Genomic DNA, 27,942 nt, shown 5'->3' on the forward strand with positions numbered 1-27,942 from the left:
GAAACGCCATACAACATTTTTCTGCATTACTTCTGAATTTCCCTCTTTTTACATAATGTGTGCCAAAAGGAAAACGCATGAAAATATAATCTGTAAATAAATAACATTAAGATTCCAACCTCAGCCAACGAAAGACATCTCAAGCCCCACGACCCTCTCATAACCCCCCCCCCCCCCCCCCCCACCCGTATAATCTGTACACTGTGTTTACCACCATTATGACACCTGCCATGTTTACTGAAGATTTGTTGACTAATGGTTTGAAAAGAAAGTGATTATGAATAAATAATATCCAGGCATCATGTTTGCTTACCTCATGTTTCTGTATCTCTGAATTGCTTTTGTTGTATTATTTCTCAATTGTGAACCACTTTGGATAAAAGCATCTGGTAAATTATGTACAAAACTAATAAAGCTACACAACATACAGATTTTGAAAAGGTCTTAATAAAAAGTATGCTAAAATAAAAAAAAATATTGTATATTAATAATAGGTAAGAGGTGCATTAAACATGTACATGTATGAATTAACATGAAATATATATGTATACACAATTTAAATAATATTAATAATACAATTATCCTATCAGTCAAATTCATCTTTACTTTATTTATTTATATAGTTTAAGTAACACTTATTTGCTACCTGATGATAGACAAAACTAATAAAATATATTTTTAAGACCATGACATGTGATTTTATTAAAATGCTTACCGTTTTTAGATCAACGCAGTGTCAAAAGTATGACGTGTATTTATATATATATAAGTATTTATGTGAATAAGCGCCAGTTGAGTGTTCCCTCTGTGAACTGGTGTGGCTTCTTATCACAGAATGAGGCAGAAATTGCATTATTTTACAATATTCTATTATATACAGTGATAAAGGCTATGTCGATTAGAATTGCATTATAAATGTACATTATTCTTAAGAAAATACCCAAATGGCTGGAAGAACACAGATCCATATTCAATCGCAACTGTGTGATTAATCTTTTCATTTCAGTTCAAATGTCTCTATCCGCATGTTATTCAGCTGCAGTTATATGTTGATGCCTTTATCCATATAAAGAATTTCCTGGGAAAGTATGCATAAGCTGCCTTCACGCCATGTTGTAATCACACAACACATGACACGTGAAGTTGTGCTCAGAGCTGTTAAAAAATGTACTCGGATAAAAATGTTTTCTTTTTTTAATAAAAATTCAATTCTCACAAATGTTTGGACGATATGTGTATATATCTAGGCTATAACTCATGTATGTGCATATTTAAATCTGTTATCAGTTCCCCAGTCGAGATGTTACCTGTTCTAATATGACATTTGGCAGAAACGTTAGAAGACTACGAAAATATTCAAAAGTATGTAAATGTATTCCTCCTCAAACATTGTTTCACATGTCCTCATTACGTCCGCATTGAGAAGATCCCACACCTGCCATATGACAAACTGCGGATAATAGTTGCATGTAAACAGGCCTGATCTAACTAAGATGACACAAACTCTTGGGGTTTCTAAGGGAGCTCTGCCACCATCTCCCAATGACACTCCCACGCTGTCCAACATCATATGCTTGGTGATTTAACACACAGGAGAAAACACATTTTCGCAAATAAAGAACACAATCCGGTTATTGTGCTCTTGAACTGCGTGAGAATTAAAACAAAGGCATTCTTATAATTTTTGAGTGGAATCAACAAACACGTTAATTACAGCCGTCTAATAAATGAGTCTGCATTGGTGTCGCCCACATAGCACATCAGGCAAAGGCAGAACTCGCTGTTTCAAAGCGTCTGTGCACTAAAAAGCTACAACGTCTCCTACATGTGTTGGGAAAAAGTAGGTTCAAAAGGAGCTTTTCTACTTTTTTTCCCTCCTACTAGAACACAAAGATGAAGATACACAAAGCATTGGTTTCTCTCTCTATTCTCTCCATGCTAAAGGAGCTTAGCGCATTTTGTTTTGCGTTTAGCCTGCAGTGAGGAGGCAAAAGGTTGACATGAAGTGAAAAATGTAAAAACAGATGCTTTTTTACTTGCTAAGAAACATTGTACTGGCAACCTTTTCATGGTCATGAATGGGGAAGTGATTCCCCAGAGTCTGACTGACAGTCACATTTGATAGCTCCCTCTCCTGCTTTCTCTGTGTTGCTGTGAGAGGCAGCATTAGTTGCCTTGCAGTGCTGCGTGGGAGTCCCTTTAAAACATGGCATGTAATATCTTATCAACTCCCCAACTCCTGCAATCTGTTGTTTAGACCATCGGTTTGATGCCACTACTCGGCCATAATAATAGACATCACATCGAGGCTCACCTGCGAGCGATGATTAACGTCAGATGCAAATGTAGTTACAGGCAAAACAAACTGTCAATATTTCTAGCGTGACAGCATTTTTGCATGCATCAACCGGCGTAATTTTGCGTTCACATTTGCATGGGGTTCACAAATGGAGATGGGTGCGAAAACAACAGCATTTTTCTTTATTTTTCCATGAGGAAGCTCGATATGACAACAAAGACCTTCATTGACTTAGGCTGAATTCAGGTCAGCTCCTGACACGTTTCTAGACAGATGGTTTGCTCAAAGCTCTCGTTGACCCTAGCAGGGCACGGGGATGTGACACGTCAAAGAATCGAACGTTTTCGATGTGCGCTTACAAGAGACACAGGCAAAGACAACGAATAGCTGAGAAGATTATCCATGCTGTGTTTTTTTTTTTTTTTTTGTGTAAAATACGACATGGCTTAATCTTGGAGAGCATTATGTTCATGAAATGATGTGTGACCAACAGCAAAAATAATTATGTAGACCTAAGACTCTTTAGACAAACTAATGCTGCTTAACCTAATCATTTTCAACCAGTCTCAATGCGGCATCCACCAAAACACCTCACGCAAACAAAAAACAATCAGCCGAAACCCCATAACACTAAAGAAATTAGTGTTATCTGCTAAATAGAGGTATTAAATGAAACTCTGGATAAATCAGGCTGTCGGCCGTGACTAGCCGTCCTATAAAACACGACTCCCTCGGCCTGATGCCGTGGAGCTGTGCGCCGCAGTACCAATAGTCATTATCATTACTGTTTTATTAAGGCAGTGTACGCTAGCTGACTCTCCTGCCATTGTGGTGGAAGTTGATGGGGAGCAGGGGGAGGGATTTCTGTCGTAATTTGGGTCAGCGAGCGGCCCGTGTGGAACAGAGTGACAGACCCCTGCCGGATTGAATCGGCAATACGCATATGTTTAATCGCTATCCGCTCGAAATAATTGGCCTAATTATTCACAATACAGAAACTCACCGGTTTGTCAACTTGGGCCCGCAAAGGCTTAACTCAGACACAAACATTAAAGGTGCATTTAGTGAGATGGAGGCCACCTGTCAGGCTGACAGGTTAGGGCCTAATTGCTTTAAATGCGAGTACATGCAAATGCTTTGTGGTGAGGAGAGGAGAGCGCCGGGTGGCCACAGGGGAGAAGCAGGCAGTCAGGCTAGCCCACAGACAAAGAGCGAGCGGAGACAGGCGCCACAAACAAGGAGCCGCCAAGTTTACCTCACCGCACCGCACATTTCATAGTGACAAATTGTGCGCTCAGCAAATACGCTGTAAAACGGGCTGGAAACAACTAGATCTCTGGACTCTTACATGGTGTTGTGATGAAAAAACGCTGGTGGTTCTTTTGATCGGGGCTCATTTAATGATTCCATATAAAAGAAGCACTTATGTCTGTGGAGGGGATCCAAGATAATATTGCCTCAATGTTTATTAAGCGGTAATTGAGAACGCGTATCGCTCAGACGCATATACGCAGTTTAGTCTGTTCGAGTCGTTAAAATAGTCAATAGCCACTCGAGGAGGCAAAGGGGTTTATTTGTGCAATATTGCACTATTGTTAAATATTCATCTCACTTTATGCTTAACTGGTTATGTTAATAGAATTTCAACTCAATTTATTCAAGTGCTGATCAATGGCATGCAATGATTGCACTTTATGCATTATGCATTTTAATGAAACACACTTGCTGTTTGGTGTAAGGTTAACAGTCCCAATAGGTACGGCTCCCAAAACCATCTTAAACTTCAAATATATTCCTTTCTCACCTCACAAAGAACAACACCTGAAAAGCGCTTGTGCTTCTGTCTGTGAAAAAATAATTACTTCCCCTTGTCTTTAACCCCCAATTAGAATGTTATCACCGAAAGGATTGCTATGGCATCTTTTCTGCTCTTTTCATAGAGAAGAACAGAACAAACAGAACAAGGTTATATAAGGAATATGAAAATAATAGCTAGTATGTCAAACTGTTAGAGTGTAATTGTCACTTTTGTACATTATCCTTATATCTGGTAATCGTCTATATATTAGGTCATATACCACATATGGTAACACTTATTATAGTAATGACAGTACATTATGCATTTTTACAGGTAAGTAACCCTAAACCAAAACCTAAGCATAACCCCAAAAGTACATGTAGTTTATAATACTAATATTAAATAATATAGGTTGCACAGTATGTGCACTTTCAAAGCAATTGCAGTGTACTTACCCACAAAAGTACTGCGTAGTGTAAGGTAAGTTACTACCTAGTTAGACCCAATTCGTGTTATTACTACAATAAGTATACATAATATGTTAATGTGAGACTGGACGGTAAAATAAAGTGCTACACACACGCACGCACACACACACACACACACACACACACACACACACACACACACACACACACACACACACACACACACACACACACACACACACACACACACACACACACACACACAGTAATGTTACATTTTTTATTATTATTTGTCTATACTGTATGTATTTAGTGTATTTACGTAAATACATGTGTGGGTGGGATATTGCAATTTTATTCAGTTCTCTTTAGGTCAGGCAAGAGCCAATGTGTGTTGATATGGAGACATTTTAATGAAAAACAACATTAAACAAAGAATAAGTAAATAATTCATCTAGAAGAGGAGGCTGGTCAGTAAAAGTGTTTCAGTGACCAATAGGTCACCAAAATGATCTGGAGTTGTTGTAGAAAGCCTGTTGCTGGGCTAAAGTTGACTCTATAAGAAATTTGAAAATACCACATAGAAGTTGTATACTTTAAAAACAACATGCAAAAATTGGTTATCAAATGATGCCATCAGTTAATATATTTCCGTGCTCAGTAAATATATAGTCACAGACATCTAGTGTACAACAAGTCATATGAAGAACAATAACCGATTGTCAAATAATTAAGTAAACAAATGCTTCCAGTATGTAATACTATCCTCAATACAAAAAGCCACAGAAGTTTTTGCATTGCCGTATTACTCAACTAATGAGAAATTCCTACTAATATGCTTCTAGAAGTTGACTGGCAATACACTTGCTTAGATGAAGCATGAGTGTTGAGTGAAAAAAAAAAAACTGTTGGAAAATCACTTAGTCGCCAATAAAAGATCCCAGCTGGAAATGGATGTAAAAGCTGCAAAGATGCACTTGCCTTCAACACAGCTTGAGCCTCAGCCAACCATTTTAGCCGGCGCCATCCGTCTCCCTCCAGGTAATGCAATTAGGTGCCACTAATATATCGAGATGCTCTTCAAACCGCTAAACATCAGACAATAATAACCTGTGACAGTGCTCAAACTCTCCATCGAAAAAAGGTATTTTTGATTGTTTCAATTGATTGAACTGGGGAACATGCTACTTTTAAAGAATTCATAACACAATACAAAGACCTTGCAGGAAGACAGCTGATGTTACTAGGCAACCATCCGAAGTGCCAACATATACAGACTACATCCATGCAAGTGTCTTGAAACTGTTGTTATCTGAGAAGCATTAAAGATTTAACAATAGAAGCCTACAACTATGACTAAAATACCAACTCATAAATCCTGCGAATCAAATTAACAGGTATCATTCTTTATAAGACTCACAGGCACTTTTTCAGCCCTTTAGACTTCAGCGGAGCCACTGACAACAGCCCACGAGAAGAGAATCACAATAAGGCAGGAGTTCATATTAAGGGCAAGAAAGAGAAGCCGTTATTATCAGACCAGATAGACCTTAGCACATTGGTTTGCAAGCTGCCAAATGAGTGGCCCTGGGCCATTATCTGATCAAAATATGCAGCGTTCAATTTGTTTCAGGAGGTGGAAAACCTGACACTGTAATTTAACATGATAATGTCATATCTACTAAGTCAATCTACTCACCGGCCATTTTGGTAACACCTCGGCAGCTATTTTCCAGGTAATAGGAATACAATACAGGGCATATGTACTTGATGAGGATGCTTTTTTTTGTTTTGTTTTTTTAACTGCCAGAACTTTTTCTAAAGATTATCCCTCAAGATTATCAAATCCAAAAAAGGGCGATTTACTCATTACCCAGAAAGGCGGGACTTCAATTCTTACTGCTGTGAACTTTTTGGAGTTTCCCGCACTCTGCAGAACCTGTAACATGTTCCTGGATCTGTGTATCCTGGGTCAACAATCCAATCAACCAATAAGATTTGAGAGACAATTTTACGATTAGGCTTACAACCAGGGTTAGGTGCTTTTACAACAGTTTTATTTACCCGTCGCTTCCCTTTGATTTCAGGGATAACTTAAGGGTAGGTTAAGGGATAGGGGTAGAGATATGGATAAGATAAAAAATTTGGACAGGAATTTTTTTCCTGGATCAAAAAAAAATGTGTTAACCCAGGAACGCGTCTAACTCTCCAAAATCAGGACAGAGTCTCCTCCTGTATTGTCTCGGTTCATACTTATGTATCAGGATTTTTTGAACCACTTTGCTTTAATCTTCAGCACCAAAATAAATCATATTTGTCTTGATAGAATGTAAGTTTGCAGTCTGTATTGAATGTGATGTTATAAAAGCACAGTGTATCACAAAATAATGGGGAAAGAATAGCTTTCTGAGCTGCCCTCATGAGCTGCACACAAGAACATGCAACGCGGCCAGTTCAGTCTGATTTTTGAACAAATTACTGTTCTAATGATTTTTTTCATTCTCGTTTTTAGCAAGGATGTATTAAATTGAGCAAAAGAGATGTATATATAATGTTTCAAAAGATTTCTGTTTTATTAAAGAATCCTGGAAAAAAATGTATCAGTGTTTTTTGAGCACCAAATCAGCATATCAGAATTATTTCTGAAAGATCATATGACACTGAAGACTGGAGTAATGGATGCTGAAAATTCAGCTTTGCATCACAGGAACATATTACATTTAAAAATATATTTAAAAAGAAAACAGTACTTTTTAATTGTAATAATATAATACTATTTTACAATATACTTCCACTGCTGCACACCAAAAGTACATAGGAAACAATGCCAAGTAATATGTTTGATAGTCTGGGTGGATTATTGTTCTATATGAATGGCTGATGAGTGCGTTAGTTTGTGAACAGCGGCACTACGTGTATCAGAGAGTTAAAACGCAGCTGGGAGTTGAAGTGTCTAATCTAACATTAAGCTGGTAAGTGTTGTAAGTGGTTATCAATCCCAACACTTATCATGAGCCAAGCACTTCAGTGTTCTCTAAAGTAAGTGAAAATAAATAAATAATAAGTGTGACATGTTGAAATGACATAAAATAACATCACAATGCTTCTAAACCATCAAGCAATTCATTAAATGGAGATTTCAAATATATCTGACGCGTTCATTAAGAGTTGTATACAGATTTAGGCCTCGTAGATCATGTATAAGTGCCAATGGGAAAACCGGTGCTTCCTTTTCCGCTTTCTCTCTGTAGGATTCGAATTATGACATCGCCTCGGGAGCATTTGCTCAGACACGCGAGAGCAAGCAAGAGCCAGCGTTCATAGAAACAGCATAATCTCGAGTTAAATCTTTTACTTGAAGGATTAACTGGAATATCAAGGAGCAGAATGCAATATCACTAAACAAGAGGATAGGGAAGCCAGATAACAGTTGTGAATTCAGCCAGAAGCAGGAATCTGCTCCCTTGTTCTATTCTCCCGCAGGCAACTTCAGGGTGAGTATAAAGGATTACCCCCCCCCCACCCCCGTCAAATAATGCTCTTTTCTCCTGAACATTGTATGCCTCTTTTAAACATAAACTGATGCATCAGATATTCATGGATGGATGGATGGAAATCTGTGACAGAAAAACATTCCCCTTGATTTACATTCTCTAAAAAACAACACTTCATAAAGAATATTTACATAACATGTCTGTGCTTCAAACTATGGGCAGTGGACTTTTGAAAATGAAACTCCTTTAAAACACACTTTACTCAAAAAGTCAAATTTCACTTATTTAATTTATCCGCTATCAATGTCCAATATAGTCGATATACATGAATGTACAAATGTACAAAACATAATGTACAAATCACCAATCACTTGACCAATCACACCAAAATCTCTGGAATAAAAGGGCTTTTTTAATAAGGGGACTACATTTCAGATAGATTGAAAATGATTGAAAATGCTACAAAATAGGCTATTGATGTTATTTATATGTTTATACTACTTTACTCAAGCAATATTTACTCAAATTATTTTTTTCTTCGCATGTCTCACATTTCATCTTAAGTTATTTACTTGCTCATTGGTAAACAAGTAACTTTTGAAGAAGAAAAATGGGGCAAAGTTATTTGTCACAATGTCTGATGGACAGCCATAAACTTTGCATAATAATAATAATATAAATAATTTATACAAACTTAATATTGGAGTGATTGATGTTAATTTCACTGTTTATCATATTATCACAGTTTAAATATAATATTTGTATGATTTTTTTTTTACCAGTTTAAGATTGAACTTCTCGGTCTTGGAAAAGAGTAAAACACTAACAGTACATCCAAATTAAGCAGCAAAAACTATTGAAAAGGCATGGTCAAAAGTTTTCGTTTTAATGTGGCTTTCAAATAATGTTAATGTTTAATAAAAAAACACCGGGACACAAAAGAAACACTCTTAAATACTATTATGTGTGTGGTTTGTTTGAATGGTTGTGAGTCATCCTCTCCCCATTATCCAATGGCAAAGATCTGCATTGGCTTCGTCTTTGTGTTTCATCAAGGCAATGCAGTAAAATCTCGACTTTGTTGTGCACATTAGGATTGTCAGCCATACTTTGAGAGAACTCATCAACTCAACTCAACTCAACTCAACACTTAATTATGTGTTAATTATGCAAGCTGTAAAGAGACCAACATATCCAGTAATTATCTTTCGGAGTTGCCAAACAAGTGATCACAGACTTTGATGCCAGTCATTATTCTCCTTTTAAGATGGTCACCACACATCGATTTCACAGAGTTTGGTGGAGATCAATTGGCTTCATTCATGCCCAGAGTCATTGAAGGGGAACGGGATGAATCTAGAATCAACCGGGTCAGTGATTAAAACATGATTGTATTAATCTTGTCCTGCATCCAACAAAAGTGCATGCCGCCTCTGTTTTGTCTAATGGTCGAGTCCCACTTTGTTCAGAGCAACTGTCTTTTCCTTTAGACTGGCTTTTTGTATTAGAGGGTGACTTTATTCAGTGTTCTTTTGGTTTGGTTTGATCAGATTAGAGAAAAGACAAAAACCAACACAGACATCTAACCAATCTAACAAATGAGCTAATACCTTTTAAATTGTACTTCGAAATCAATATTACTCATCTAATCTCGCATGGCATTGCTTTTTAAAATGGAAAATTCAATAGGCAAGTATTTAAGGATTTGTTCACCTATAATTGAACTCAAAAACTCTTGGGAACTTTAAAAGAAAAAGTTTTGAATAATGTACTCGTATTATTATTATTATTGGGGTTTAAAAGCACAACATTATCATAAAAGTGGTCCATACAACGGTCCAATTCTCCTAAAGCTTAGAATGAGATGTTTTTTAAAAGGAAGTTAATGGTATGGTAACACTTTATTTTAAGGTGGCATAGTTATGTGACGTCACTACAGTATATGTAGTAATAACAGTAAATTATGCATAATTACAAGTAACTAACCCTAAACAAAAACCTAACTGTAACTCTATAAATTGCATGTAGTTACTTTAATATTACTCAGTACTTATTTGAGTAAGTACAGTGTAACTACGTCACCTTACACCTTAAACGCATACCTCAGGTTTTTAGTGACCCGGGACGTCATTTACTACCCTCCTCCTCATTCATTTTTTAAAAGTTAGACATCAACCTTCTTAGTATTCCTCAATTAATTTATTATAAATAATATGACAAGAAAAGAATACCTGTTTTCCCATTCATTTTTTTTTAAAATTTAATAGGGTCGCCAACGACCCGAGGTGTGTAACAGTGTAAGTATATTTTTTTCTGCTCAAACTGAACCCTTAAATAAGATAATGATGAATAATGATGTTTTTGAGTACCAAAATCAGCATATTTGTTAGTATAATGAAAGTAAGTGAGAACTGAGACTGTCATTGGAGCTTGACAGCCCTGGTTCTCACTCACTTTCATTATATTGTATATTGTTAAAAATAAAATACCCTCTTGTGTTCTACAGGAGAAAGAAAGTCATCCGGGTCTAGAACAACATGAGGGTGAATAAACTATTCCCTTAAGTAGGACATCACTGCCTGGCCAGAATGCTTGTTCACCCCTGGTTTTATGCATCTGAGGTTTCAGTTGCAATACTTTCAGCTGCTTATAAATTCTCTGGCTTCAGCGGCCTCATGCTTTTATTTGCCGGAGCATTGATCTCCGACTGGATGGCAGATCACAAAGCGTTATCGTTCCACCATTCTTCACACTGTGGCTCAAATACATTAAAGTACACTGCCACCGCCAGATTAGGGTTAAAGTAAAAGCTCAAGTCAAAGTTTTATGTGCATATCTCTTCTATATAGGAGCTTAACATTAAAAGGAATATCACATCTATCTCTAGCAGTAAACAATGATAGAAAGACAGCGGTCTGCAGCAGGCAAGCTTAACCTTGGCAACACTAAAACTTTTAAAGTATGTTGCTGCATTGAGGATTGTAGTTTTCATTTATTGATTTTGATTCATTATTTTTTTTTGGTCTGAACTTTTTCCTGAGCACAAAAGTATACGGTATTGGATTCCTGAAAAACACATGACCGGATACCACATGGAAACTAGTTTTCGAGTTCAAAGCATCTTGATTCAAACTGAATGCTTAATTCTGTTTTTCTCTCCTGCATTTTGAGAGCTAGTTTAATGTCAGTAACAGCTGCGCACGACGGCTGTTAACATTACAAGTGCTCTTGTCGCAGGTTGATTAAGGAAATAGTTTTGATTCTGAAAACCTAATTGCATTTTCATTATGTTATGTCAAACACGGGCATTAATATAAGACTAAAACGCTAAATTGTTGATTATAAAAGCTGCTTTGTCCAGCTTTGAAGTTGCGGGAAGCTCGGCTCCTTTCTCAGCCTGAGATGTTTCATTATTCATGCATTTTAATTCATTTCAGGAGGCCTAGCCAACTAACCAGTTTATATGAAGTGACAGAAAGACTGAGTCAGATTAAATTATCCTCTTCATGTGATTTGCGGCCTTCAGAACCCCTCCCCCTCCAGGTTCCCCTCCCACCGCACTTCCTTTCCATCAACAGCTTGTGTGTCTGAACCGAGCCCAGTCGCACGTCTTTGTTTTAACTCTCCAAGCCTCAAGCGCATGCAAATGAATTTGGCACTTGACGTTTGAAGCGTAAGATGAAGAAAAATTCCCCAAGTGCAAAATCAAATAGATAAGAGGCAGGATTCCTCACTTTGCAGGAAATGTGTGTTTTGACTTGCTCTGTCTTTCATGTCTTCTCTTTAGACTTAAGCAGTCAAGGACAACTGGTTTTGAAGACACTTAATTTTCAATATCCAATTGCATTGACGGATGTAGTCTATTAATATCATACATCCGGTGTAATTGGTAAGAAATGACACTTCATTTTCACAATAGGAATTTTAGAGTAGAACCAAAGAAACCAATCAGCTCATTCATTCATTTATTCACTCAAAAATTCATCAATAATAATGAATGAATAAATGAATGAACAAATTAATTAATAAAAGAACGAACAAACACAGATAAATAAATAGCCTAAATATTTTTACTAATATAGGCTATATATTTTTTTTACAAGACTTAGGTCCAAATGTACTAAATTTACAAATTAGCGTGAGAGAGTAATTCCATAAAAAGCGCAGATGGGAGTAGAAAGTTCTGCGCATGATCTACTGACGACGCGGAAATTAAAGCACACAGATGCAGTCGGATCATTTCCATATTGACCAACACAATCTAGAGCAGCGCAAATTAATATTTGGTTTAAGACATGGTTTGTTTTGGGTTATGAATAATGGAGCAAATACCAGTAAATTGACTAGCGCAAACCTTAGTAAATGACCTTGCATGATTCATTAAAAAACTCTCCTCCCATAAATTTTGTGTCTGAAAGGGAAACTCCTACAAATGCATATGCAATAAGGTCAGCCGCAAAAATAACCCTGTCCACGCCTTTGCAGTGCAAAGTTCATTGCAATATATAGAAATAATTTGGATTTTTAAATGTTTTTGAAAGAAGTCTCTTACACTGTAAAAAATATATATGATCAATAAGTTATAACAACATACTGTATGGTTTTATATTGTGCTAACTACGTGCAGTAAGTTATACAAAATTCAACTAATTTTAAGCCAATTTAATGTAATTTAAGTTGAAATGACAAGATAAAAAGTTTTTTTTTACAGAACTTTACTCTGAGCTCTTTAGATTGAAACCTTACATTGTGATTGCAGAAAAATAAGCAACCCAATCCTTATTAAATAATCACTGCTGCCATTCAGTCTTGCATTATACACAGTTTGATCAATGCTTTATATAAAACCTGACAAACAAAGTTATATTCTCCTATTATCTGCCAGCTGAAAATCAATCCTTAGATGCTACTTCCAAACACCCAGCTGGAACTGAAGCCCTCACTCTCTAGCTTAGATGTTATTTTGGTTTTCCATTGACACATTGCATGCAGAATAAAATGATGTGGTTTAAAAATAAAATAAAAACTTAAGTCCCCCTGTAGTCAATCATTTCATCCCTTAAAACTCATCTTTGATCACCAAAATTACATATTTAAACGTCTTTCTTTTTCCATGAAAAAAAGTGTTGCCTCTTTCCTCATATAGTATATGCGGTACTATGAATGTGCTAACTAGCCCCTTCTCCACTCACTCACACCAGATCAGAGATCCACTCGTTGACGTGATTGGTTACAAGGTAGTTTGTGATGTCAGAAACACCAGCGATGTCAAACCGTGATTTTAAGACTGTCTTCGGTCACTGCAATTTTAAGGAGAAAATACTCAGCAATGGTGTTGACTTTGCTTGACTTTGAATTTGCTCAAGCATATTAAAAACACCACATAGACATAGTATAAACAACATTAAAAGCTTGATTTTCACCACAGGGGGACTTTAATAAAATGGTGCATTATGCTAAATTATTTATAAAGCGAAAGGGATTCTGATCTCAAGTGAATAAAATCTTACAGTATTGGAAAATATTTTTTGAGTAGGTTGGACTGTGTATTTTCATAATGAAGAAGCCTTAAAAATCGAACTAGGAATTACTGTTCATCCATACGTGTTCCATCAGAGTAACCGCCAACGTCAATAAATTGTCCTACGTTGCCAGCAGCGGCAGTGAAAAAGTGCAAGAGTCATCTGTTATACTACACCAGGCCACCACGGAATATTGGTCAGCGGCGACAGGACACTTTAAAATAAAAAAGGCTGACTTTGACGCCCCGATAGGGCACAGCAAGGAGATGAATTGAGAGTAAACTCTGTGTTGAAACTCATAAATCTCACATTACAGGCCATATTCAGCTGGGAACATTCAGCATGAGCTGCAGCCCAGTGTCTTTTTTTCACGAGTAGCCATCTTACTAATTACTCGACATGCCGGTTTTAGCGCTGTGGTCATGACTGAATGCTTGTCCTTGGTAAGTTAGCGAGCTGCATATGCTTTAAATCTTCCCCTGTGAGTGTTATCAAGTCGTCAGGAAAATAGATAGGCCAAAAAAGAAAAGAAACTGCTACAGGACGATTCGAGTACCTCGGCATCGCCTCGCCCCCGCCGTTCTGCCAAGGTCTGATGTTTGCATTGTGACGAGAACTACAAAAGAGTCCCTGATGAATTCAAGCTGTGGTCGATGTGAGCAAGGGGTCAAGAAAATGTGGTATGTCTGGGTGACCTTAATCACACACAGGTTCAGGCGGACTCCGGTTTCACTTGTGGGCCTTATTTCAGGTCACTGCCTCAAAGTCAAAGGAGGGCACAGTCATTATCTCCAGCAGGAGAACCCAATCATCCACACAATGAAATGAGCTCCGTTCTCACAATGCACTCAAGTGTTGTCCATCTCCCTGGGCTGAACACATGTATTCGCAGTACGTGCTAATCTATGAAGTGAATTAGCCGTAAGAAATTTGTCCTGGTCTGCTCGCTGTTGCCTCGGCACACAAAGCAGATTTACAACCCATCAAACAGCATTGGTACTGAACCGACATCAAAACCAGTGCCTGGAAAATAGACTATATTAGTCATATTGTGCATTAGGGTTGGCTATTATAGCTAGCCGCTCTGTCTGCGGTTCCTGTTATTGACATTGCACATGCAATAAATGTATTACATTATATAGATTACATGTTCTTTCAATGATTATTTCTACTAGGCCTTTGTGTAGCTCAAAAGGGTAAATGTTACAATATAGCACCAGCAAAACAGCCAATGACATCTCATTAGTATTTATAAGTAAATTGTGGCTCACATTTATTTATGATTGGATATAAACATAATGATAGAAGAATCCAAAGTACATACAATATTGAATACATACGTTGATTTTACTGGATTGCTATAAAAATAATCATAATGATAATATATTATTATTATGTGTTTATAATAAAGATTTGATAATAATTAACTTCAGTCATACAAGTAATGCAAATAACTTTACTTTTATTAGGCCCGTCTTGAGTGAATAAATAAATAAATAAATGTTTGCTAATCTCAGACAAAAGTTTCTCCATCACGTCTTCCTGCAAACAAACAAAACAAATTAATAAATAATAAATCACTGTAAAATTATTTGAAAAGATTTGTCCTTTTATATCAAAGGGTTATTTTAGATACTATGTCAAAATGTAATTTTGATATTCCACATTTAATAAGTGGGTAACACTTTAAGTTAATGCATTAACTAATATTAAATAACAATGGGCAATACATGTTTTACAGTATTTATTCATATTTGTTAATGTTGATAAAAATACAACTGTCATTGTTAGTTCATGTTAGCCCATTAAAGAAAATATAAACAGATACAACTTTTGATTTTAATAATGTATGGGTAAATGTTCAAATTATTATCAACTAAGATGAAAACATGTTCATGTTATCTACTGTAGTCAACTATAATGCTAACAAATGAAACCTTTTTGCACAGTATTACCAATCAGGGTTATTGTCTTTCCAAACACCCAACATGTACATGTACACTTTATGGTCAAATGTAGCCGTGGGATCAACCACAACCATCGCTCCTGTAAATACTGCAGCGGAGCTTCTGTACACTCTTTGTAGACTTGATTTAGAGTTATCAGGCTCTAAATCAAGTTAGACAGAGCTGCCAGTCCACAGGCACTCTCGCCTATGTTTAATTAGTACAGATTGACTCCCTCATCAGAGTGACACGTGCTAAAGCAAGACTTCGAGCAATGGCTCCCATATCCCTCATTGATTTCAATATCATTCAGTATGATAGCTTTTGTTGTGTCTTTACACCTGAGGTCCTTGCCACGCAAACAAATAGAAAACAAGCACAGCAAACACTCTACACTTAAAGCTTGACAGCGCTTTAGTCAGACTTCAAACTACGTGTGACTGCAGCAAAATGACGATCTGCTCTGGTGAAGGCTGAGGTGAATATATTTCATCTCGTGAGATCTAACCAGCCAAAAAACATCACAAATGTACGGTGTCGGCGGAAATCACATGCAATAATCCGTTTAACTGATCTATCAAAGGTAGACTTCACATGCTCAGCTAATGAATCAGTTATGACTCCCAGTCTGATTGTTTCAGAGCGTTCTAAACAGTTTTAACACGTTTCACTCGATTGCATGAGCTCAGCTGTTCATTTTAAGGGACAGTGGCTCAATGTTTCAGGGGAGGAATAACATTATCTGTCCATGTGCTTGGCTTCTGCTTATTGAGATTTATCATGCCCACCATCCATGGCAATCCAAAGGCATCACCCCATGCAGACAGATTGCAGAACAGCCAAAGCTCATTTGCATTTATTGAAATTTAAAAACAAAAAAAATTACAAATGAGAGGGAGAGAAAGAGACAAAGCAATATGAAAGTACATATAGCTCACAAAAGAGAATGCTACTGTCTTTTATCTGCCGATAAAACAACTTTTGAAACAGCAATGACCATATGAGATGTTTATGCCTTTATGTGTTGTCAAAACATCAGTGAGCTTTGAAAAAAGCAGACACTTTGGTCTGTACTTGTGATTATTATTTGTGTGTGTGTGTGTTTGTGTGTGTGTGTATGCGTTTGTGTGTTTTTTTTGTTGTTAAAGTTTCGAAATACGATCCAAGCCGTTCTGTTCAAATATTAAAATCTCAAACACTTTGAAAAGGTGCGCTTTAGGTGTGTTTGCAGCGCAAAAGAGAAGTGCTTGGTTTGAAAAGGCATTCGTTTCATTTTAGTATTGAAAAGGTGTTTTAAAAAATGTGTTCCATAAAGGAGCATAAGACTGCACCCAAGGAAAGTAATTTATCTTTCAGCGCCTCTTTGTCCTATTTATTTAGAAAATATACACAATTTTTCAAGCACCCATCATGTGTGACAGAAGCCACAACTGTTAGATGGAGGGAAGCAAAGAGTATGGCGAGGTATTAAACAATACAGTAGCTTTCAAAGTGCTTACTAGGCAAGCGGCAGGCTTCCGAAGGCATGCGGGGTCTACAGGGCAGCTCTCTGGGGCCGACAATCTGTACGAACAGTATATGCTTCCAGCTCCTGCTCACATTCCCCTGAACAGCAGGTCTGCCTCTCTTACATTTGACTGCCTGCAGCCAGATTTAATCTAATGAACGCATAATGGCACACACACACTATCCTATAATAAAATCTTCTCGGGTCTGTTTTGCAATGTAATACCGAGCTGACATTTTGTTGACATTCCAGATCAGGATTTTGTACTTAAGTCCAAAGCAAGACAAAGTTTGGATGTCATAAATATATAATGATCCATACTATGAATAGCGATCTTAAAAATAGCAAGCTTTCTGCCCTGATATTGATATTTGCTAATAACCTCTGCCAGCAAGTTAAGTTTGGAACAATGTCAATTCAAGCTTGCATAATTCGAATTTCTTTGTCTCCTGGAAACTCAACAGTCTGTCCGCTCTCGTTTACCGTCCTCTGAACGCGTCTGGCCGCCTGCTGCACAGACCGTGGAGGAGATGCATATTAAATCGAGAGCACCGGCCATTCAATTTGGCCTCTGATCACACGTTTTTGTCCAATTAAAAAGGAAAGCTAATTGAATTAAATTCCATTTTGCATTTTTTGACCACGTTATACAATGTTGATCTATTCTGTTAACACTTTTCCCCCCTCCGGTCTAGCACCGGTACACCTTTAAAAGTGTATTATATGGTCTCCTGGCTACGTGACATCCATACGCCATCCACTCTTGTCGTTCCGAGCTATAATGAGTCTGCTGCCGACTAATTAGAGAAATATGTCTCGGTTGCACTCGTTGTCCATTCCTGATGATGAGGTGGTTAAAAAGTAGCAATACAAAAATGAAAGGTTCATTCTAGTGGTGTTGAGAGAATTTGCTTCTATATAGCATTAATTAAATAGCAAAGGAGATTTAATATAAAACAAAGGTTATACACTACCATTCAAAAGTTTGGGGGCGGTGCTTTTTTGTTGTTGTTGAAAGAAATTAACTTTTTCATTTTATGTAATCAAACTGTTCAAACAGTGACATTGGAGACATTTATAATATTCTATTTCAAATGAATGCATTTATTTTGAACTTTCTATACTTATATGTGCAGCTGTTTGCAATGCTGATAATAATACAAAATGTTTCTTGAGCAGCAAATCAGCATATTCAAAATATTTCTGAAGGACCTTGTGACACTTAAGACTGGGGTAATGATGCTGAAAATACAGCTTTGCCATCACAGGAATAAATTCTGAAAAACAAAGTTGCTGCCTTAAATTTTTAAGTACAATCAACTTGGATATTTAATTAATTTCAACTTAAATTACATTAAACTGACTTAAAACATTTGTTGAATCTTGTATAACATAAAAAAAGGTTGAAAATTGCTTAACTTATTTTGATGAGTTAAAGCAATGTAAAAACATATGTTGTCATAACTTATTGATTATATATATTTTTTTACAGTGTAAGCCCACGAGCGGGATTCAAATAGTCGTTTCTGTCATGAGAGGCAGGCGTACAAACAAGGACACTAAAGGCTGCAGCCTCTAGCATCTATCACTAGTGTGTCTCTTGAAACCAGGGGAGTCAGGTTTACCTGCACAGTTCTCAATAGCTGGCCTCCACACTCACCCCCCTAAACTTCACTACCATCCGGGTCACGGCACTATTGTAACCCCTTCGGTCCAACTCACTCTGCTCCGAGCAGGACTCGAACCTACGTCTCTGACATGGGAGGCGGGGGCGCTAACAAGGGCGCTAAAGACCACAGCCTCAATCATCTATCGCTAGTGCGCCTCTTGAGACCAGGGGAGTAGTGTTTTCTCACAGCTCTTACTAGCTGGACTGGCGTGATTACTGATGAGCGACACCCCTGTGCGACGCACCGGTCTCGTATCTCTCACGGAGGACCGGAAGCATAAAAGGAGGAGCAACGACAGTGGAGATCGAGAGAGGAACAGGCCTGATTTTATGTTGTGTTTTGTTTCGGTTTTGTGTGGCCAGCAGTCATCCGTGAGGGGCGTCTATTAAAGACGGTTGATTGTTCGCCGGTTCCCGCCTCCTTCTTCCCATAACAACGAACCTTGTTACACTGGTGCCGAAACCCGGGAGGAGGAACGTGCTGTCAAAGAGCCCTCGCCGCTGTGTGGACTCCGCGGTGCCATCGAGCATGGTGGGCAGTGTCCGTCACAATGGACACTGGAAGCGGTGCGCTGGAGTGAGTTGCCGGGGTGACGGTCGAGCTCGCTGCCGGACGCCTGGGTGCTGGAGGGGCGGCTGCCGTCCGTGAGGGAGTGGAGGATTCGCCACCGTTTGCCCGAGGCTGGAGTCTGCTGTCGTCCGCCATGATGGGGAGGAGCAGGGAACGGGGGACTCCTGCCGACTGCCCGAACACGGAGGAGCCGTCGCCGTCTACCAGGCGGCAGAGGAGTGTCGAGCCGTCCACCGAGGGCTATCCAGCACCACCGGCAGGCACCGCAGAGAAGCGCGTTGTGGGAACCGGACCAATAAATTGGGGTGGGGGGGTGGGGGGGTGGGGGGGGGGAGTAGAGCGCAGTCTCGGGGGTGTGGCGAGCAGGACGAGGTCGAGGGACGTGAGATAACAGCGCGAGACCGTTGGCGTGATTACCGATGAGTGACAACTGCGCGACGCACCGGTTTAGTATCTCTCATGGAGGAGCGGAAGCATAAAAGGAGGAGCAACGACAGTGGAGATCGGGAGAGGAACAGACCTGAGTTTTATGTGATGTTTTATTTCTGTTTTGTTTGGCCAGCAGTCGTCCACGAGGGGATAATGACTTATACTTTCATTTTTGTAATTGTTTATTTTATTATTAAAATCTGTGAATGTTCGCCGGTTCCCGCCTCCTTCTTCCCATAACAACGAACCTTGTTACAAAAACATATTGAAAGAAATTGAATTTTTTTTTTTTTTCAAAAGCCTTAGTGAGCAAAAAGTCTTCTTTCAAAAACAGAAAAATATTACGACCCCAAGCATTTGAATGGTAGTGTATTTCAGTATTCCTTTTATTTCTTTTGAAATATCAAAAATGCCATTCATAAGAAGCTATTCAGACTAGGCTTAGGAGCGACAGCTGTATGTTCAGCCCGACAAACGCAAGCCTCGTTGAGAGACAGCTCTGTTGAGAGGCTATTATATAGTCAACAAAGTAACAACGGCTTGGAGCAAATCACTTGTCTATTGTGTGGTCAAACATTGTTCGGAGCAGGGTTCAAAAGCCTGCCCTAATTGGGTCTCACTCTAGAGACGTCTACTCCATGTCAGCTATGTAGCATAAACTCGCCGGCAGAGCGGAGCAGAGAGTGTCTGAGGCTCAGTGATTAGCACCCTGCCCAGTTAATTTTAGCAAGGTTTGGAACAGGACTAATCAGGAATTAAGAGTCGGCATCCACCCTAAACCGCCTTCTTTACGCCATCACACTTTCAGAATGGAAAAAAGGCAATTGTCTGCTGTCTCCGATTATCCCCAGGAAAGCCTATAATCTGGCTGACAGTACTTAAGGAGTCAAGCAGCAAATAAACAACATTGATTATCATCCACTGTTCTTTTTTCTCTATTATTTTTTGTCCTGTAGATAGATGAGGAAGTTCGGTAGCTCCAACCCCCCTTCTTACCATCTGCTTCAGCAAATGTTAAGGCTGGGTAAATACCCCTTAGTCCTCTGTCCAAACCAGATTATCAGCTATTCTAAGATGGGGCTGGGCTCTTATCGTCTTCCAATCTCTTTTGCGAGCGTAAATCAAGAAATCTGTGCTGGATTACCTGGATTACAGTGGCTCTGAACAGTGTCTTTAAGTCAACGCCTCCCAACCTGACTAGCCGATCTTCTGCTTACCCACTTAGAAAAGATCTCATGCAAATGTCCGTTCCACACGGCACTGTTTCCTAGAAATAAGCCCTGAAGATGGAGGAACTGCTTTCTTTGGAAATGAACACACGTTTTGTGTTAGTCACAATTGTGTATATTTCTTAGAGGGAACAGTTCACCCATAAATTAAACTTCTGTCATCATTTACTCACCCTCATGACGTCCCAAGCCTCTTTGACTTTCTTCTTATGGTAAAGCACAAAACAAGGCAATTTGAAAAAAATGTCCACACAGCTCGTTTCCATTCAATCAAAGTAAAAATATATTTAAAAACATTTCTTGAAAGAAAGTCATAAGGATTTTGAGAGACAGGAGATTTAGTAAATAATGGCAGCATTTTTATTAGAATTGGGTGAATTATTTCCTGATTATATTGAAATATGTCAAATGAACCAAGACTTGTATGTTACATATAAATATCTTTAAAATAAATTGAGAGACCAATGCAAAATTATCAGTTTCTCTGGATTTATCATTTATATGTATCTGTTTGAGTATTTTTTATTATTATTTATTCTTCAATCTACTGACAATATTTCTTCCAAATTCCACATTAAAATATTGTCATTTAGATCATTTATTTGCAGAAAATTGACATTTCGTTAAAATAACGGAAAGCGATGCCATGTTTGCAGATCTCGAATAATGAAAAGCAACAGTGCTGTATAATATATATGCAAATATATTTCACTGCAGCACTAATATAACTTTTATCATTTGCCTTACAATGAAAGTAAAACATGTTTTATATAGGATAACCCTAAACAAAATCGCCATGCCACTAATAAATAAATAAATACATAGTGAATTGTGAATTATGTTGCAGAGCAGTGCAAAGATGTGACATACAAAAGATACCTTGCTAGTATATATGCAGACGAAATGAAAAACAAGCTCTGGAAATTGAATTCTGATCCCTTGTTTTAGAAGAATGTATTTCTTAGACAGTGTCCTCCTGAAGATTAGTGTATAACAACATTCTTCAATTGAATTTCGAGAGCATTTAATCAGACAGCAGTGTATTTATTTTGAAGCTTTTTTTACATTTTCCCTTTGGAATAATAAGCCTATACAACCTGGCAATCCTAGACAAACAAGCACGACAATCAAGTTTAAAAGCAATTCCTAATCTCCCCCGAAAACCAACAAAAAGCTATATGGCTGTAGAGCTGCTTTAACGTCAGACGTGCTCCATTTAGGACAATCTCTTCTGCATTAGGATGCTTTTGAATGTGAGAAACAGACTCTCTAATTGACGAAACACATTGCTCAATTCTGTACCGAAAGAAATGTCTGCATATATACAGACTCGTAATTAATTTACTTCATCAATAACATTAATATCAGCTATCTCAGAGCAATTGTATGTAAATCTGTGCAGCCTAAAAATAGTTATCCCTGTGTGGCTTGTGAATATTTATACCATTGTACTTTTACCAATGGGCACATTTTAACAAGCGACAACCGGTCGCTTTAAGAACTGCTTCGATTTTTGAACACACAAATGTAGAACTGCAAAAAAAGCATGATTGAATTATTCAGTTTGGCAGAGATTTGGCAGCAGGAGTGCGCTGCACTGCCTTGAGTGCAAATAACAGAGACCATCTTCCTGTTTCCTACACCGCTGCACAGAAAATGCATAAATAGCACTACATAGAGATAATCAGCAAACCCTCTGGGGCATGGACACAATATTCTCAGTCTGCAGTAATTCCCTCGTGTACCTGATCATTTATAACGACGGACGACTCTCCGGTACCCTCAAATCCCGGCCCCATTCTGCCCCTCTGTGTGTGATGTAATACTGAGGACACAGGATATGATCGATATGAATTATAAATACGATCTCAAGACATATGTTTTGTTGCACTTTCTCAGCAATCTGATCCTAGTCTATCCTCCTCAAGATACATTTTGTCATTCTAAAGTCCAGCCGATTTATTAATTCATGAGCTCTTCTATGGTGCAGTACTCTCATAGTCAGCACCTGCTGGAGAGGTACTTTCATAGGCATTCAGAGTCAAGTAATGCAATTCCTCACTGGTTTCACTTTCATTGGGCTGTGGCAGCGCGGCTTGTTTAGAATCGTTAAGTTTCTTTAAATTAGTAAAATGAAATTTATTTTTAGGAATAATTTATGCATTTATTCTTTCCCACCAACACACGCAGGGAAGGAGAAAATGAAGCTGTTTCTGAGGATTTGTAACGTTGTGCAAAGTCAGATGTGAAAGTCGGGTGCAAAAAGGTAACATTAAACAAAAGTTCACCCTAAAATTTAAACTGTCATCTTTACTCATCCTCATGCCGTTCCAAATCTGTATGACTTTTGTCTTCTGCAGAACACATAATAAGATATTTTGAAGAACTTTCATATCATGAAAGTCAATGGGGTCCAAAACAACAACCTTCAACTGACAAAAAAATTAAATAAATAAATAATGCTCACGAGGCTGCATTTGTTTGATCCAAAAAAATACAGTAAAAACAGCAATATTCTGAAAAATGATTACAATTTAAAATAACTGTTTTCTATTTTTAATCTTGTAAAATGTTTTTTTTTTTTCTGTGATGCAAAGCTGGATTTTTCAGAATCATAACTCCCGTCTTTAATCTTTCAGAAATCATTATAAAATGCAGATTTTCTGCTCAAGAAACATTTCGTATTATCAATGCTGAAAACAGTTGTGCTGCTTAATATTGTTTGCGGAAACTGTGATACTTTTTTTTTTTTTTTGAATTCTTTAAAGAATAGAATGTTCAAAAGTTAAAATCTATTGTAATATAAATGTCTCAGCTACTTTTGATCAATTTAATGCACCCTCGCTGAATAAAAGTATATATTTGTAAGACTAATGTCTCACTTTGGTGTAAATGACTTTCATTTTTGGGTGAACTGTACAGTACCTTTAACCTGTTCAAGGTTGTTTTAAGCTAATGTACTCAATCCCTGAGGCATTTCCATTATTAAGGCTGAAACTTTACAGTTAATCATGTTCCTTTATTAGATTATGAGCAAACATGCAGGTACGTTAGTTTTGTGCACACCACATGGAGCCACATAATTCATGGCATGCAGCAGCTAGCATTTCTATTTGATTCAATGAGAATTCTTCTTCCTCTAAACGCTGTCAAACAAATAATACATTTAAGCTCAACGCCACAAATCAAGCAGAGCCAACACACAAAACTCTCCTCAGCTGTCACAGTCAATTTGAAGAATAACAATGGCTAAATTACATATCTTTAAGAAACATAATTTGCCAGCAGATGGAGACCAATCTGTTGGAAGATTTTTGCCCATTCTTTAAATCCAAAGACAGTACGACTCTCTGGAATACTCAATTTTGATTGGTCGATTGCGGCATTCTGCGTTCAGATTTGTATAATGACCACTTGACAGTATAATTGACCGTTGTAAAAAGCAACTGATTTCCTACATGACTGTGCTAGTCTTTTGTATCATTCAGTGGCCTCTTTCTTTTCGAACAACTGATGAAATGATATTTACATTTATCCAAAGTAACTTACACTGCACTCAAGCTTTATATTTAATCAATCCATGCATTCCCTGGGAATTGAACCCATGACCTTGGCATTGCTAGAGATGCCATGCACTACAGTTTGAGCTACCGAAAGATACAATCATATCAATTCAAATCACTATTTCATGTATATTCCTTTATTTATTTGGTAGAAGCTGTGTTGTAGAAGCAGCAGCCTGCTGATTGTACATTAACTTTTACATATTTGACACAGAATCGTTTTTTAATATATTTATCTGAAACAAATGTGCAAGCTGGAGTGTTTCACCCAATAGAAAATGTGCTTTGATGATGGTCTTCTTACTCAGTTCTTATGGAAGTGTGCATGCAAACATAGAGTGTACACATAGTTTAGCACATTGAGAGTTTACATTGTGATATTAATAGCAGGCTGACATTTGCACACTACCTCAGAAAAAAAGGAGACAAGCTCAACGTAGTGCATGTGCACCATTTTCTCTAATCACCAAGGACATATTTCCCTTAAGGGAAATGGGTAGCTCTCCAGTCTTGCAATTTAAAGTAACTTTGATAAGCAATTAAATTGTTTTCCATTGCGCCTCTCATTTCTCCCTTCTTTCATGTGAACTTCTGGAACAGATGCTTTGAAACCACATACATGGGAACAATGGCTGGCTCTTGGGCCTGCTCACAAACGGATGTTGAGGAAATATGTGATCAGTGAGCCTTAAAAATTGTAATTGTTCAGTCTTATAAAAAGGTATATTTCAATAGATGCATAAATTCCAGTGCAGTTGCATAATTGAGCTAAATAAACGTGGCTGCGTTATTGATGTACTTCCACAGACTAAGGAGTACTTGTGAGTTTAAAGAGCCAATGTGGCTCAGCTTTTATGCTTTATATAGGCATTAATTAATGCACCACAACATTCTTACTTTATGCTTTTAAGTAAAACAAACAAAAAACATTTTTTGGAAAGGAAATTAAGTAATATATTAAATGGGAATATATACAGTGGGGTCCAAAAATCAGAGACCAGATTAAAAATCCTTTTTTTAAAATCATCAAATGAAGCAGTAGATACTAATATCAAATAAAACATTTTGTGACATTTTCCCCTTGTTTATAATAAAAATTATCATTACAATAAAAACTACAATACAGAAACATTATCATAATAGTGGTCTCAGACTTTTGAACCCCATTGCATTTAAATGTAATATTGTTTAGTTAATAAATGACGCATGGAAATGTGCAGTACAATGCAAAAGACTTTAATAAACTTCCAAAGCTCAAACATACATAAAACAGTTATATACAGTTGACTTCACATGTTGGCAAATCAAAGAAGAATACAAAGATAATGTAAGGTGCTTCATATATAATAAAAGTGATGAGACCCTTACATTAAAAAGAAAAAGTCCATTTCTTTTTTTCCCTCCCATCCTTTTCTTTGTCTATCGCAAATATCCAGCCATGTCTAATTGTTTCTTGCACAGTGCTACAGTTTTATGTGTGAGTCATTCTGTGTTTCCTACTCCAGAGCGTTACACTTGACACCATTAAGACATCTGATACCTCCGCAGGAATAAGAGGTCAAACATTTGGGCCCAAAGACACTTCTACAAATCAGCCCATTTGCTAAAAAGGAGTAAATTACTGCTTGAACAAAAGTGCTATCCATCAAAGCAATTTATTAGTGATGTAATAGTCATTCAAGACGGAAATACCCGACTGCTAAGTTTCACAAAAGAGCTGTAGGATGCTTGTTATCACGACTTTAAAAGTGCTCATGTAGTGTGAGTTCTCGTTTGATTGTAAATTTATTGCTGTTGACATAAAATCTGAATAGTCCAGGTTGTATTTTCGTGCTCTGTATTGTAATTTCTACTTTTAATATACTTTTTTTTTTCCCATCTCGGTTGTATGAATACATAGTATGTCAGTTTCAGAATATACAAACACCCAGGTGATGTAACTAAAACCTACCATCTCGTATGACAGATTGCCGGAGGCTTTCTATTCAAAGTCAGTTAAATACATCTTACAGGTTATATTGGCTCTGGTAAAAGCGAACTACACAGACAACATATAAAGGTCAGACCCGGTGTCCCTTTCTACTGCGTACAAGGGGATTCTTTGATTAGAAAGCAGGAACACTGTCCCATATGATTGCAGCTTAGTAAAGCATTAGGGCTATATTAGACTCTTCCACGTCCCAAATTCGGAGGCAATCAGTGTCACAGCTAAAGTGTGTTGGTACCTCCTATGGAGGGCCATGCATTTCAATGATAGCCACACGTTAACAAGCCTTGGCAATCAGTGACGAGGAGTTTGCCGTATCAAGGCCGTGATAACGGATCTATCGGATAGGGCGCCTGTGCGAGCACAGAATGAACAAATAAAACAGTAATAGCAGGTGAGCAAAGCATATATAGAATGAAAAAAGAAACAACCAGCAGGCACGTCAAAGTTTCATCGAACTTTGTCTAATGTGTCAATCAAGAAAATCAGTGAACAAAATCAATAAATAGACACACAGACGACAAGGACTGTGATGCTTCTATACATAAATACATATCTATATAAACATCCTATACAGAGGTCTTTGCCATAGTCATATTCCATTTGGATAAGCAGAGTGGAGGTGTCTTTCGTGCCCTATTCGGTGCAACCGGTGAATGAGGACAAAAGGGTTTAAACAAAGCATTTCAAACCTCCTACAAGTCACAAGCAGAGTTTCGGACGGTTAAATTAGTCTGATGTTGCTCTCTAGGACTCGTTTGAGGCCGGAGATTCTGTACAGTTCACGTTTTCACCTCTTCAGTGATTGCCTTCCTCTCCCTCCCTCCCTCTCTTTAGGAAATGGCAGCTAGAGATTGATTTTTATCCTGTGGGAGCGAGCTGTACCTGTGCCACAGAGTGTGCCATAGAGTGGTGGTTTCAGTGCCGTCTCCTGTAATATAGAGAGACAGACAGATATAGGGAGATTGTAGTTACAAAATCATCTGGCTTGCTAAGCTGCAGTATGTACTGTGTAAGATGACAATGAAGTCCTCTCTCTCTCTGGACATATACATTCACATGCATACATAAAGAGAGAGAAAGAGAAAGCATTCTTCAAGGAACAGACTAAAAGAGTTTCATGCTATTTTTATCTTGTCGGATTTACCTTGAAGAATGCTGGGTGTTATAAACGGGTAAAAGTGACTAGTCAGTGCATGCAGGTAAACCAAATTGCTTTTTGCTCCAAATGTGCCGTTACATCCACCACACTACAGCAACACTCATTCATTGATGACAACAGGAAGCTCATGAGACTAAAACATTTCTTTTTAAGATAGTTGGATAGTGGTTTGGTATAACACTTTAAAAAAAGTTTTTTTTTATATATATATTTTTTTTTTTCTACTCAACTGATAGGGTTATATTACTTCATTATTACTTTTAAGAGTCAATCTCTTACATTCATCACTGAAATCTATATCTGCAAGCGACAGTGGATGAATCTAATGAGCATGTGCA

The 27,942-nt window shown here is 37.7% G+C and overlaps 1 protein-coding gene across 2 annotated transcripts in view; it reads right to left on the minus strand.

The window, feature by feature from the left end:
• pcdh11 (protocadherin 11) overlaps nt 1–27,942 on the minus strand; it is a 178,456-nt gene that overhangs the window by 128,881 nt on the left and 21,633 nt on the right. Inside the window, exon 4 of one of the 2 annotated variants that reach the window (XM_079629967.1) lies at nt 23,654–27,373. The exons of the other annotated variant lie outside the window; for it this stretch is intronic. Coding sequence (XP_079486093.1) covers nt 27,290–27,373 — 84 coding nt within the window. The 3' untranslated portion in view covers nt 23,654–27,289. Of the gene's footprint in view, nt 1–23,653; nt 27,374–27,942 lie in introns of those variants that run through there. 2 annotated transcript variants of the gene reach the window in all.

This window comes from Phoxinus phoxinus (assembly GCF_949152265.1).
Source record: "Phoxinus phoxinus genome assembly, chromosome: 12".
Lineage (NCBI taxonomy): Eukaryota > Metazoa > Chordata > Actinopteri > Cypriniformes > Leuciscidae > Phoxinus > Phoxinus phoxinus.